The 14,959-nt window shown below is 36.2% G+C and overlaps 1 protein-coding gene across 2 annotated transcripts; it reads left to right on the top strand.

Moving 5' to 3' along the window:
• Positions 1–9,983: 9,983 nt before the first annotated feature.
• LOC132307769 (cysteine-rich receptor-like protein kinase 44) lies at positions 9,984–13,613 on the top strand. Of its 2 annotated transcripts, none has more exons than XM_059805633.1 (7): positions 9,984–10,823; positions 11,091–11,231; positions 11,332–11,447; positions 11,550–11,763; positions 12,380–12,617; positions 12,800–12,953; positions 13,077–13,613. In XM_059805633.1, the coding sequence occupies exons 1-7, from the start codon at positions 10,070–10,072 to the stop codon at positions 13,377–13,379; spliced, it is 1,920 nt and encodes a 639-aa protein (XP_059661616.1). In that variant the 5' UTR covers positions 9,984–10,069; the 3' UTR covers positions 13,380–13,613. The 2 variants fall into 2 exon arrangements, with proteins under 2 accessions (XP_059661616.1, XP_059661609.1); XM_059805626.1 differs by having other exon boundaries at positions 9,985–10,823; positions 11,326–11,447.
• Positions 13,614–14,959: the final 1,346 nt, after the last annotated feature.

Genomic DNA, 14,959 nt, shown 5'->3' with positions numbered 1-14,959 from the left:
TCAAACAAATCATCTATCCTTGGCAAAGGAAATTTGTTCTTGATAGTGGCATAATTCTACTTCTGTAATCAATGTATAACCTCAAAGAACGATATTTCTTTTTAGCGAACAAGACTAGTGCACCCCACAGTGACACACTTTGCCGGATGAAGCCTTTCGTCCTTAATTCATCAAGCTGTTTCTTTAATTCTTCCAATTCAATTGGTGCCATACGATACGGTGCCATAGAGATTGGCGCGGTATCAGGCATTAAATCAACAGCAAGTTTCACCTCTCGGTGTGGAGGTAACTCAGTCAAGTCCTCCGTAAACACATCCAAAAAATTACGTACAACCGCTGGATAATCAACACCATAAAACTCAACGTCATCATCGGCGAAAAGGTTAGCCAAGAAAAACGTTTGCCGATCCCGACCCCTAACACCATAGAATGAATGAGTGAGAGGATCACACCGATCTCCCACAAAACATAAACAATCCCCATCTGGGGTGCACACTGAAAGTCAGCCCCTGAAACAATCAATGACAGCTCTGAAGGACGACAACCAGTCCATCCCAAGAATGACGTCAAATCCCGTTATCTCGAGAAGGATGATATCGAACTCAAGAACACGTCCGACAATTGTGATAGAACAACTCCTACAAACTCTACTGAGAACAACTGAACCCCCGATAGGCGTGTCAACACAAAGCGGTCTGTCTAACTGACTGACCTCCAAACCCAATGCCCGTGCAAATGATGAAACAATGAATGAATAAGAAGCACCAGAATCAAACAATACACGAGCCCAAGAACGGGACACAAGAAACATACCCCTAACAACTGAATGACTGAATGGTGGCTCGGCTGGAGTAAATGTAAACACGTGACCCTGGGTCCTTTACCCCTGAGAACCGCCTGCCTGATAACCAGACTGCTGAGTGGGTGCACTCGAGGAAGCTCCCCTACCAGGTCGAGAACTCTGGGCTGACATAGCTGGCTGAGACGGCTGAGGTGGTGGTGGTGGTCGAAACCCTGACTGAACTGTGGCAGACTGCATCTGCCTCTGTTGTGAACCTCTACCTCTGCCCAAACCACTACCCCGCTGTGGACAATCTTTCACCCTATGGCCCTGCTGGCCACACCCGAAACATCCACCAGACGCCACCTGAATCTGAGTACACTGGGACTTGTGATGCCCCTTTTGCCTACACTTGAAACAAATCACTTGAGTTACCTGAGCCTGAGTGCATTGGGACTTGTAATGTCCCGGCTGTCCACATCTGAAACAAGTAACATTCGGTCTAGGAGACCCCATAGACACTGAAGCTATGGGTGTGGATCTGAATGACTGTTGTCCCCTGAACCTTGACTGCTTATGCTTCTACTTCTTACTTGATTGACCCTCGGAGAAAGCACTCATACCCCTGTTATGCTTGTAGGACTCCCTGATAGCCTTGCTATCTTTGCTCTCAGCCTTAACCACTAAGGCCTTTCGCACTGCTTTTGCATACTCTGTCGGTTCTGAAGCAGTTACAATTGGCCTAATAGTAAGATCAAGGCCATCAATAAATTTCTCTATCTTCCTTTCCTCATCATTAGCAATCCCCGGTGCAAACTTCAAAAGCGATGTAAACTTGTTTTCATATTTCGTAACTGTTATGTTTCCTTACTTCAACCCAGCAAACTCCTTCTTTAGTTCACTCCGCTTAGGCGCTGGAAAGTATTTCTCATAGTACAATTTCTTGAATGTATCATAAGTCATTGTGTCTAGATTATGGGTGTGAGAAACGGTCTTCCACCATATCTCAGCATCACCAATAAAATTGTAAGTCGCCAATGTGATTTTCAACTTGTCCGTTGCCAAATTCATAGCATTAATATGCTTCTCCACCCTATCCATAAAACCATCTACAACAAGCGGATCTGAACTGCCCTCAAACAAGGTCGGCATCAACTTCACAAACTTAGCAATGTGATAAAAAGTATCATCTAACTCATTTGTTTTTAGAGGTGGTGGTGGTGGTGGTGCAGGTGGTGGCACAAACTGTGACGATGACGCACTGCCGATCAAAATGCTTTGAAAAGAGTTGTCTCAATAGCCAACTGCAATTGTTCCTCATTTATTTGAAAAGGTGGATTAACAGTCCCCCTCGCTTGTCCCCCTCTTGGTGGGACCAAATCACGCAACAAGATATCTTCCTCAACTTGCTCCTGATCCCTTTCCACGGCATTGGAGCTAGAACTTTCCCCAGAATCCCTTCGTATTGGCATAAAGCTATAAGAAAAAGGAAACGGATTAATAACGGTGACACTAAAATATGCACGAGAACGGAGTTCTCACACGAGTGACTTGACAAGAATGGAAACACATAAGCACCTTCTATACTCCCAAAATACTTAACTAATGATAAACATGATTATGCTAATAATATACAGCAACATTAAGCATTTAGCACGTAATCATATAAGCAATTAAACAATTAAACATGCCTTTAAAAAAATTAAGCACCTTAACACATAGGTATATAAGTATGCAATCACGTAAGCAATTAAGCAAGTAAACAGATAACTCAACTCCCCATGCAATCCTAGGTAGGTCTTTACCGTCGTCCTAATGGTATTCAAACCATTGCTCTGATACCAAATTTGTAACGACCCGAAAAGATACCAAAATAATAATAAAATCTATACAAATTTTGACATGACCTTCGCAGAAAATGCTCCTCTACAACCTGTTGAAATACATAAATAGATACAATAGCCTCACTGGGCCTTAAAAATAACTTATCATGTCCCAATGCACAATACAAGTATTACATCACATTCCCAATATAATTACATACATATCAAAAATCCCCTTCCACTACTTCATCTAAACAGAAACACATCTTAGTTACATCAAGTTACAGTCCATAATATGTAGCTAGAATTTAAAAGTCCATAACTTACAACGTTGTACCCATTAAACTAGAGTTTCACAAATAGTTAAGAGTACATTACAAAATATTAAGGTTCTAATACAAAAGATAGCAAAATAAAATGGGTTTTTAAGCTCGTCTAAACCTGTGGTGGATCGTCGTCCACCACCTCTCTTCCATGTCCTAAAAAATGTTAAAAATAATGGGGTGAGCATAAGCTCAGTAGGAAATGTGTAAGGCACACTTCTTACATCCTCGTGAATCCCACACAAAGAATGGATAAAAAGGGACGGGGTCATACCATGGGAAAAACATAAACTCAATCACAACAACAAGCATGGTATAAATAACATCCAACCACAAATTTCCCACATGTACCATGAAGTGCAATGTCATGCCTATGTCACTCCCAGTTTTAGAAGCAATTCCGTTTCAACAACTAAACAGTTAGTGTAATCCGACCCAAGGCACCTCCAAGGCGTCACGAAAGGAAGGTTGGTTAACTATCCACGACCATAAGGTACCTCCAAGGCGTCGCATCCGGTCTAGTTAACTCAGCTACATTCCCTTCTAGACTACACCAACATCACGAACCACTAGGCGCCTCCTAGGCGTCCGGTTTTCGCAACACTTTTAGCAAATATTTTTCCCAAAATAATTTCGTTTGTTCTAAAAATATTTTTCCCCCTTTCTCTTTCCCAATGAAGGCATGAATGTGTGTGTTTCAATTTATCAATTCAACTAGAGGCTTTCACATATTCCATTTACATCATCATCACAATTCAATAAGAATTTCTAAACATTCATTTATTTTATTTATTTATTTATAACCATAGCATCAATATTTTTCAGGCAATAAATAAAAAAATAAACAATCATAAAACATACAACATATCAAACACTAAGCATGCTCATTTACCGTAATAAAAATAGACATGTATATGAACTCAATTAACATATGGAATACATTTATCATTTTAATTACACATAAGTACAACAACAACAAGCTAGGTAATTCAAAATTTAGCATGCTTAGGATCAAATTTATGGGGAAAAATTCACAAAGCCAAGAAGTTGTAGATTAGAACAACCTTACCTCAAATTGATGAAAACCCCTAATTTGAGCCCAAGAACCCTAGAATTTCGAACTCCCTAGAGTGCACCAAAACTGAAATTGTTGGTACTCACACGTAGATTTCGCTGTGCTCTTCGATTTGCCGCAAGCGGCACTCAAAAATTCCAAGTATGGAAAGAGGAATCAAAGCTTGAAATTGGAAAAGAAAAAAAAGAAAAAAAAAAGAAAAAAAGAAAAGGGAAGCTTCTGGACAAGACGCAGAGAGAGAGAAACGGGTATATGTAATGGCCTTATGGCCGTTGTGATGTTTTTAATATATTGGTGGGGCCCACTTGCTTTTTAAAAAAATCTTTATAACTTTAATATATATATATATATATATATATATATATATATATATATATATATATATATAATCATACCCATTACAAACTCCATATATGAACCGGTAGAGGATAGTGAGAGATTTGAGAGAATATTGGAGATGGATGTCCGCTGGTCGTAGGTTTTCAAGAGAAATGGCATCTCTCATTTAGTAGGGTATGTTTATATCGTTGGCTCATATAATCATATTGCATATGACTTGAAACTTAGGTTTGGGCTAAAATTATACTGCTAAAATTATACTATATGGGCTAGAATCTTTTATATAAAAATAAGAAATATAACAGACTTGTTGAACAAGTTTGTTCACAAGTCTAACAAACCGAGTTTAGATGCACGTGTACACTAAAGTTTTCAATTATTGTGCGTGACGGCCAACCCAATCCACTATTTTACACAATTTAGGCTCCATTTGTTTGGACAGACGTAAAATATTTTTCAGAAAATATTTTTTTACTTTTTAGTGTTTGATTGTCGTAAAATATTTACGAAGAAAAAAAATATTAAAATTTAATAAAAATAACTTGTCCATCAATTTTCGGCAAGTTATTTTATATATCCCGCCCGATTGACTTGACCTCAACCTCGACGTAGACTTTTGCCAAACACTGACAAAATAAAAATAAAAGATTATTTTACCTGGGAAAAAAAATATTTTACGTCGAAACAAACGGAGCCCTAATAAAAAAATAAAATAAAACAAGTACTTTTAAAAAGCCTTTAAGTGCCCCTTCCCTATCATTCTAGGTTCAAATTTTTTCCTCTTAACTCCACTAACTACTAATTCTCCTTGCCAGGTGAAATATTATATATATATACAGCAAACAGTACATGTTTATACTTTTACATCAAACATTACATACTCATACTCTTCTTGCATACCGTGTGCGTATGTCTCATATTCTTCTCGCATAGGTATGTTTTTCATTCCGGGACCTGTTTGCTTTGTAATTCTAAAAACAGTGCTCAGAAAATAGAGAACATTTTTCAGAAAATTATAAAAAACAGTTCAAAAAAAAAAAAAAAAAAAAAAAAAAAAAGCAAGCCTTTATAGCCGAGTTTTCAGAAAACTGAACCAAACAGAGTTTTTGTATAATTTTCTGATTTTTAATTATCTAAAAACTGTATTTTCAGAATAACAAACCTAGCAACCCTAATATTTCCTCTAAATCAGCAAATATTGGCAACTGATCAATATTTCCCAAATTGACGGGCTTGGAGACTATGGAATGAAGAAAGAGAATTGGAGCTTATGACCCATCGTGGGAGTTGTAAGATGCATTCATATAGTGCTCTTGTGCGTCCATGAAGATCCCATAGACAAACCTACTATGTAAATGTGGTTATTCTTTTGGGAGGTGAATGAATAACACTTCCAGAACCACGACAACCTGCATTTTTCGCGGGGAGAGTTCAAGTTACCGTTTCTAGTATATTACGGAAATAATTGTTAACTTTTCAAATTGTGGCATACTGTTAGGGATGACAATGGGGCGGAGTTGGGGCGGAGTTAGCTAAACCCTACTCCATCTTGTTAAAAATTTTGTCATACTAACTCCACCCCCACTGACAGGTTTGTAATTGGTATACCATCTCCGTCCCTACTTCGGCAAACAAAGTATCGACTCCGTTCTGCGTACTCTGTTTAATTACGGAGTTGGAGCGAGTTATGCTACTTTTATTATTAAAAAAAAAAAACCCTACTAAACTGGTCCAATGTGCTCAAATTTGGATGATATATAATTTAGCTCTACTTTTAAATTACTAAGTAGTAAATATTAATATATTAACTAATACTTGCAGCAAAATATATATATTTTAAAGGTACATCGGTAATTGGAATGGAGACTGAGTTATCACTAAATCCACCTTCGCCTCAAACTCGTTTCGGGTTTAATTATTTTACCATATTCGCCTAAACTAATTCAAAGGACTACCAAATTCGCCCTATTAAGAGTGAAACGAAAACCCGCCAAATCAGAAGAAATTACCATCCCTGCACACTATCATTGTTAAATTGCGCTAAGTTCTAATTTAATGGTGCAATTTCTCTCTGACTACTACCTTACCAATAATCTTGAAATGTGACACTTTACCCTTTTTATTCGAAAACATTTCCCAATGATCAAAATAAGCCTAAAACTCTCTCCATAGACCGAAGGAGGTAAAATGTCAAAAGTTTACGTCATGAAACATGAGGGTGGCTCCGAAAATTTGACAGTTTTTTTATTCCATTTTGGCTGAAGAGTCAACATTTTTTTGCCCGTCAATTTTCAATTGTTGTGGTGGATCTATCAATTAGAAACGGTAAGCGATGAAAGGTCAATCAACCAGAAGGGATGGTGGATTTCCACTCGAATTGTGACAAAAAATCTAATTGTTTATCATTCCTCCTCACTTTTTATTAGGCCAAATTGATCTATTGGCTATTGCCCAAAATACACCGATTTGGTCAACCGGTGGTAATTTCTTGTCATCAATAATTTGGGGTTATGGTTGGGATTTTTAGAGAGTTACATCTTGAAGTGCAAACAAAGATCATGAGTTAATGTTGGGGTGTTGATCCTAAGATTTTTATTGCTACAAGATGAACCTCGGTTGGCTCTCATAGGTTGTAATTTTCGTTTAATTGAGAGTTTGTTAATAAATTTGAAAGTAATGACTTTGTGATGTTTTTGGTTATTAGAGATGTCGGTGCTTGTTTGGTTGGTGAAAAGGGTGTGGAAGAGCGAAGATGATGAAATCTTAATTTGATGGTGGTGGTAAAACTAGAGAGAGAAAAAAATTAAGAGAGGAGAAAAAATAAATTTTAGAGAGAGGCATAAATATAGTTTAAATGAATACGGTGTGAATGAAAAATTAAGACGACAAGGGGTAATTTTGTCCTTTCAGAATGGTCACATTGGTCATTTTAGATGATGTGCATGGGTAAGTGTGTCATGTCATCATGTACAAGGTATTTTGGTATTTAGCCTTATCAATTCCTCGTTGGGCTTTCCGTCAACGGTTAGTTTACCCTAATTTTTAGTTTTGAATAAAGTTTAGGGTAAAGTGCAAATAACCCCCCTTATCTTTACTCTCTCTCTCAAGAAACCCTCCTAAACTTCTATTTTAAAAATAAACCCCTTAAACTATCTAATTTTTTGCAAAAAAAAGCCAGGCTACACTATTCCGTCATCCAATTATCATGTGACCTGGGCTATATTTTCAAAATGACAGTGCTACCCTTATTACTGTTTCGATAATTAAAGAATAAAAACACAAATTATCCATTTGTTAACCCTAATTTTCGTTCATAAATCATCACCTCTCTGTGGAAGTCTCACCATGGTCACACTCTGCAATCCACTCAAAACTAAATAACTCCAACTGCATGTTCCACGTTCAAACCCCAATATGAACTATTCTTCCTCCACCATTAACACTGTAAGAACCCTTTTAACATTTGTGGGTTCTCTTTGTTTTCCAAAAAACCAAGTACGTGTTGAATTAGCTATTCCTTACCCTCATTTTATTGGATCGGACAAATCAATATGGTATACAAGATCCCTGATCTAACATCTAACAGGCCTTTGTTCAATTATATATATATATATATTGCGATATTGAGGGTTGCAATAGAAAGTTCCCTTGTGCAATAGGTTTTTAAGGGGGAGGAAAATATTGATGACAGAGGGATCTATTAAAAAAAAAATTAAATTGATGCAGAGACGAGGTAGATACAGTATTAAGATGATTGTTGAGTGGTGGTGTGGGGAGGCGCCGACGATGGTGGAAATTGCCGAACACACACAAATTTTAGGGCCAAGCCACGGAAAGAAACAAACAAACGCTAAATCAATAATTTGGAAAAAAAATAAAAATAAATACCCAACAATTTTAGGCTACCAAGAGCATAATGACTTCCATTAAAACGGGTGAGAGCCCAACATCAAACTTCATGACCACCGGCGAGAAGCTTTAAGAATCTACGACGCAATCACAATAACCCCGTTGAAATTTATTGAAGAACCAGCTCGTCGACTGCCGAAGGTTGCAATTGGTAGGCGATATCGTCGGCAACAGAGAAGGAAAACGTAACACAGAGTGTAGAGAAAGAGACAGAGCGTAGAGAAAGAGAGAAAGAGAGAGAGAGTTCTGTAGAGAGACCGTGTTTGGGGCTAAAATAAGTACTCTAAGGACGTGTTTGGCAGTTGTGTTAAGGGTTATTGGTGATAAGGTGATGTGTTGTCCTAATAGTATTGGATGTTCAAATTGCATTTGCCACGTCAACAACATCAGGTGCTAAAACAATTAAACGGCAGCGTTCCACTAAAGGGTAGTCTAGTAATCTAACATTTTGGATGACCTCCGGTGACCCTGATATTTGATTTTGTCCTTAAAGTGAATTTTTTTGATAGTTTAGGGGGCAATTATTAGTTAGGGGGGTTTTGTGAAATTGACTAAAAGATAGGGGGTTATTTGCACTTTACCCTAAAGTTTATTTGCATTTTTTTTTTTTTTTTTTTTAATCATCACCTTGCATTTGCTGATGTAAATCTCAATTATCATCGTACGTATTTTTCACGTGGAAAAAAATTGTACACAACATTCGAGATAAAGCATGTAAAAACAAAAATTATGCAAAACCTTCTTACTATTCATGTCCCCACAACACAATATTCTCATCCCACTAATTTCTGGAGCCCACATCATCCAGTCAAATCATTCAAGCCAGCCAAACAAGGGTTTCAAAACATGTGACTCTTGTTCCTATTTTCATGTCATTTCTCTCTCTTTCTTTATTTATTTACTTTTTAATTTTTTTTTCTTTTCCAGTGAATGACTGCCGCGAATGTCTTTTCACTGTCAGCGACCTGAACTGGTGAAGAACTAGGTTTCTCAGAGTTACAATTGGAGGGGATTGCAAAAATATAGTAGATGTTCGACAAGCAGATCATTCCTCTGTTGATTAGTGTTCTTTCTTTGTCGGATTAAGGGAAAAAAAAAAAAGTATCTGTTTTTTTTTTTATTATTATTTTTCATTACAATTTTATTTATTTATTATATATATTTTTTTAAAGTTAAAATAATCAAATTCCACCGGTCACAGGGGTAAAGTTAAGATTTTATTTCAAAGAACACAACGTACTTATTGAGAAAAATGATACTAAATTTATTTCAGAAGTCACGAAAATATGTGATAACTGTATTGGATTGTTTTTTTTTAGTTGATCGATTTAGTCAATTTATGTATAATTAAAAAAAAAAAATATTTTTCATTTTCAACAGCGAATTCCAAATATAAAAGAGAATAAGTAATTTTTTTTAACCCACAAATTCAAAAAGTTTGAGAAGGTGATGGACCTACCGAGTGCAGTGGTAGGTCTCACACCACCCATTTTTATTTTTTTTAAAAGAAAAGTGAAGCTAATCTCACACCACCTTCCCTTCACTTTCTGAAGCACAATCAAATCATAATAATATAATACATATATGGTGATGGACCTACCGAGTGCAGTGGTAGGTCTCACACCACCCATTTTTTTATTTTTTTTTATTTTTTATTTTTTTAACGAAAAGTGGAGCTAATCTCACACCACCTTCCCTTCACTTTCTGAAGCACATTCAAATCATAACATATATTGTTCTATGTTTATTACTCATTAATAAAAAAACATATTTGGGTGATCGCAGACTAAAAGTAATTAAAAATAATTTGATCACCACAATGCTTTCCTTCAATATCTCAAGAACCCTCCTCTTTCTTTGCACCCTTTGCTTGCTTGTCCTCTCAATTGAAAAAGTTAGCTCTGGTATTCCTAATTTCTGCTCAAGTACAACCACTAATACCACTCTTAACAGCACCTATCAAGCCAATCTCAATCTCCTCCTCTCTACACTGTCAAACGCCAGCACAGCCAACAGATTCTACAACTCTTCAGTCGGCCATGACCCTCCAAACATAGCTTACGGCCTCTTCCTTTGTCGCGGTGACACCACCCCCCAGAGATGCCAAGATTGTGTGGTCAATGCAAGGATAGGGATGGTACAAATGTGCCCAAATGGAGAAATGGCTCAAGTTTGGGCAGAGAAGTGCTTGATTCGTTACTCGAACCAATACAACTTCTCAAGATCGGAGTATAAGTGTAACGAACAGAATGTCACGGAAGTGAAGAGATTTAGGCAGGTGTTAGGAGAGATGTTGGAAGACTTGGCCACTCTGGCTGCAAATGATCAATCTGGTATGAAGTTTGCTACTAAGAAAACCGAATTCATGGCACAAGAAGAATTGTACAGCCTTGCACAATGCATGCCGGATCTATCTGTTGATAATTGCTACGAGTGTCTTCGAGAAGCTACCTCGTATGTGACAAGCCGCTGTGAGGAAAGGAGAGGTGCAAGAGTTTTGTTTCCAAGCTGTAATATTCGCTACGAGTTTTATCGCTTCTATAGCAACTTAGGTAGCCGCGCTCCTCCGCCAGGTAAAATCCTCGTGTTCATCATCCAACTTATACATCCTATCTTTTTAGATTGTATATGAGAGTAGTGAATAGGGGTTTTGAAATTGGAATCCGAGGGAATTTAGTTCATTAACCTTTTTTTTTGGGAAATGAAAAGAGTTGAAAATATTTGCTTTCTGAATCATCATTACAGTGTTAGCGAAATCAATTATTAAGAAGCAATATATTTTTTTTTTTTTTTTTTTTTTATGGGTTCGAATAGAATGAACTAATTTTTGGTTGATGCAGGAAAAGATGGAGTCAGTACATCAGTAATAATTGTTGCTGTTGTTGTTACAATAATTGTCATGGTGATGCTTTTTTCGATTGGCTTCTGGTGCAAAAGGAGGAAAGCAAGGAAGAGAGACTATGTCATAAGAAAAAAGAATGGTAGTAATCGCAACTACAAATGTGTGTGAACCATTTGTTATGTAGTAGTAATCGCAACTACAAATATCAGTACATTTACTTTATGGTTGTATAGTTGCAGGTGAGATAGAAACTGTGCAGTCCATGCAATTTGATTTGGAAACCATCAGAGCCGCCACAAATGACTTTTCTGATGATAACAAAGTTGGTGAAGGTGGATTTGGCGTTGTCTACAAGGTAAGAATCGAGTTTCAAGAATGCCATATGCAATTCCAAATTTTCACGTGTTTTTGAATTTTTTGAACTAGTGAAAATTTCATTCTTTATCTACATACTTAGGGAACACTTCCTTACAATGGACAAGAGATAGCTGTGAAAAGGTTATCTAGAAGTTCCACGCAAGGTGCAAAGGAATTTAAGAATGAGGTTGCATTGGTAGCCAAACTACAGCACAGGAATCTAGTGAGGCTGTTGGGATTTTGCTTGGAAGGAGAAGAAAAGATACTCGTTTACGAATTCGTTTCAAACAAAAGCCTTGACTACTTTCTATTTGGTATGAACTTTTCAACACATATAAGAGCAATTTAATGCACAAAACTCTTGCTTTTTATAAGAGCAAGATCTTAGAAAGTGCATATATATATTACACTAAAATTATGTGCTTAGTGATAGTTACTGTATTGGTCCCCTGCTATATGCTCTGACTCATCCCTATCAGAAAGAAGGGGATTTTTATTCTAGTCGAGGTAGGGATGAGTTTCTTGAGAAGACTCAAAAAGCTGCTTTGTCCTTAACCATTCTCATTAGTAATAGACACACTGATTAGTCTATTGTAGGAAGGTTTTCTTTCTGTTTTTTTTATGATTTTTGAGATTTCCTTGGTATAAATTTGAGAATTTCATTTAGGTTGTGTTTGGGAACTTGCATGAATTTGAAATACCTAGATTTCCAGATTTGTTAGTTGGATTTAAAGAAATGCTTTGGAGCATTTCGAGTTCTACAACTTCACAGACATTTGTTCTTATCAAAATAAATAAATAAATAAATAAAATAAAATCACAGACACTAGTGTCTTTTGAATATATGCCTATTTGATGGTTTTGGAACATATTATAATGCTGTGATATAAAATAATAGTCCTTGATGCTAGCTTGTCTATCAATGTGTAGATCCGGAAAGAGGAAAACAATTGGATTGGCCAACACGATACAAGATTATAGGAGGCATAGCTAAAGGAATTCTTTATCTTCATGAAGATTCTCGACTTAGAATTATACATCGTGATCTAAAGGCTAGCAATATACTACTAGATTTGGATATGTATCCAAAAGTTTCAGATTTTGGAATTGCAAGGATCTTTGGTGTTGATGAAACTCAAGGGAAGACGACTAAAATTGCTGGAACATAGTAAGTTCTGAAGCCCTCGATTTACTGCATCTGTTTTCCTCTAGTTTAATGGATGAAATTATAATTGTCTGATCTCAATCGGAACTTTTAAGAAGGAAAAGGCAGGCGAGCATAGGAATTTTTTATACCAAACTTCCTTGTTGTGTTCTCACTTTTGATTCTGTGATGGTGTTGGTTTGTAGTGGTTATATGTCTCCAGAGTATGCAATGCATGGGAAATTCTCCATAAAGTCGGACGTTTATAGCTTTGGAGTCTCAATATTGGAGATTATAAGCGGCAAGAAGAACAGTAATTTCTTCCAATCAGACAGTGTTGCTGACGATCTTCTGAGCTATGTAAGTGCAAAGTAAACGTTGCTGTTGGTATTTTTCTTTGTCAATGCTAATATGCATCTCAACATTGAAGAACAAAAGTAATACATATATATATTCTAAATCACTTGAGATATTGTGTCACAGACTTGGAAACATTGGAGAGAAGGGACACCCTTGGCATTGATGGATCCAACTCTGGCAGATTCTTGTTCAAAGAATGAAGTCATTAGATGCATCCATATTGGCTTATTGTGTGTTCAAGAAAACGTGGATGCTAGGCCTTCTATGGCATCTATACTTTTCATGCTCAACAGTGAGTCGGTTACCCTACCGTTGCCTCAGAAACCTCCACTCATTGTTCACAGCAGAACAGAGTTGGGCATTCCAAATGTGCTTGAGCCGTGGTCTTTGAATGAAGCATCAATTACTGAACTATGTCCAAGATAATGTTAAAAAGTTCATGCAATCCGGGAAGGGTATTTTTGGAAATGAAAAGATAGAATGTTGTGTTTGGGAACTAAACATAACAAAAATGTATTTCTACTGTAATGGTCTATCCCCAATATGATATTGTTGTCTAGGTACAACATTTGCTATTTTCACATGAAAGCTGACCTTAAATTCAAGTGTAAGAGAAGAATCAATATTACTGTTTTAACAAGCCTTCCTTGTCTTCCGATTCATCCGGTGTTATTCTTGGGGCGAGACTTTTACACCCTAAGTTTGTAATATAGAATGGGTTCAAGGAGCCTTGTCTAGTGAGTTCACGATATTAACTTAAAAAAATATTATTGTCTTAAGCGCCAATTCTACATTTAATGCGTTTTTTCTTGAACGGGTTTTTGACTGCATCTTAGTTTGGGTTGAACAGTGGGGTTTAACAGAATCTGTAAATCTCATTCGTCATCTTTGTGTTTAGTGTGGTATGGTATTTAATTAATTGAAAAAAGGAAAAAAAAATTAATGCACAAATGATTGATATGAGAGCATGATGAGGACTAATTAATGTCATCTCTGTAGCCAAGTCAAGTTCGAAGACTTCATCAAAAGACTCGAGATGTTGAGTGATGCTGTTCCCACGTGAAGGAGTTCCATTCCAAAATGAATACTACCTCGGTCTCTTGCATCTTTAGTTTTATAATTTTTAAGGGAGAAATATAATTAATGTATTGTCTTTTTTTTAAATTATTAAATTATTAATTTTAATTTAAATATACATAATTACAAAATTTGAATTTTTTTAAAAAGATATAGGACAATAATGAAAATATAAAAAAAAATTGATTTGACTTTTTAAAAAGAACAACTAATTTAGAACATGTAAAAAAAGAAAAATAAATTACTAATAAAAAACAACAGAGGGAGTATATATGTATATACTTACAAATTAATATAATTAAGCATGCATTAGTTGCGAGAAACTTTTAAACAATGATTATTATTTTGCAACAATAATCCGGATAGTCCAAAATGCACGGTGACTGATGAGTTGCTTGACTCCCATCCTGTCTCTCCCTTTCTTATACTTAATTGGTATAGACATCATGGAGGACTAAACGCCATTTTCAACTGGAGCTGCAAGACTTCATCAATGGAGTCAAGATGATGAATGATGGTGTTCCATGCGAAGGAGTTTCATGGAAAGACTACAAAACGAATATGTATATATATATATATATATATATATATATATTTGTTTGTGAGAAATTGGGAAGTTTCCCACACCTTTCATCATAAATATCCGGGCCTCATTTTCCATATCGACCAACTTCAGTTTCTCAACACTAGTAGAGGAAAGATTTTCCTTGACTTTTATTTTATTATTATTATTTTTCAAAAGTTCAAGAATCCCATTTAAAAAAGAAAGCTTATATCATATTGGTTAGTGCGATATTCATGCTATGTGAATTTTCTTATCACAAATAAGCTGATTTTGATTAAGTAACCTTAGCGAGCCCACCTTAGACATTCCATTTTATTTATTTATTATTATTTTTTTATGTGTTTGGGTCATTAAAGCCATGAGG

Source organism: Cornus florida, unplaced genomic scaffold, assembly GCF_030987335.1.
Source record: "Cornus florida cultivar Cherokee Brave unplaced genomic scaffold, ASM3098733v1 CherokeeBrave_3.0.0_Hap2_Chr01, whole genome shotgun sequence".
NCBI classification, from domain to species: domain Eukaryota; kingdom Viridiplantae; phylum Streptophyta; class Magnoliopsida; order Cornales; family Cornaceae; genus Cornus; species Cornus florida.
Note: the sequence above shows the minus strand (reverse complement) of the source record. Positions and strands in the feature narration are given on the sequence as shown.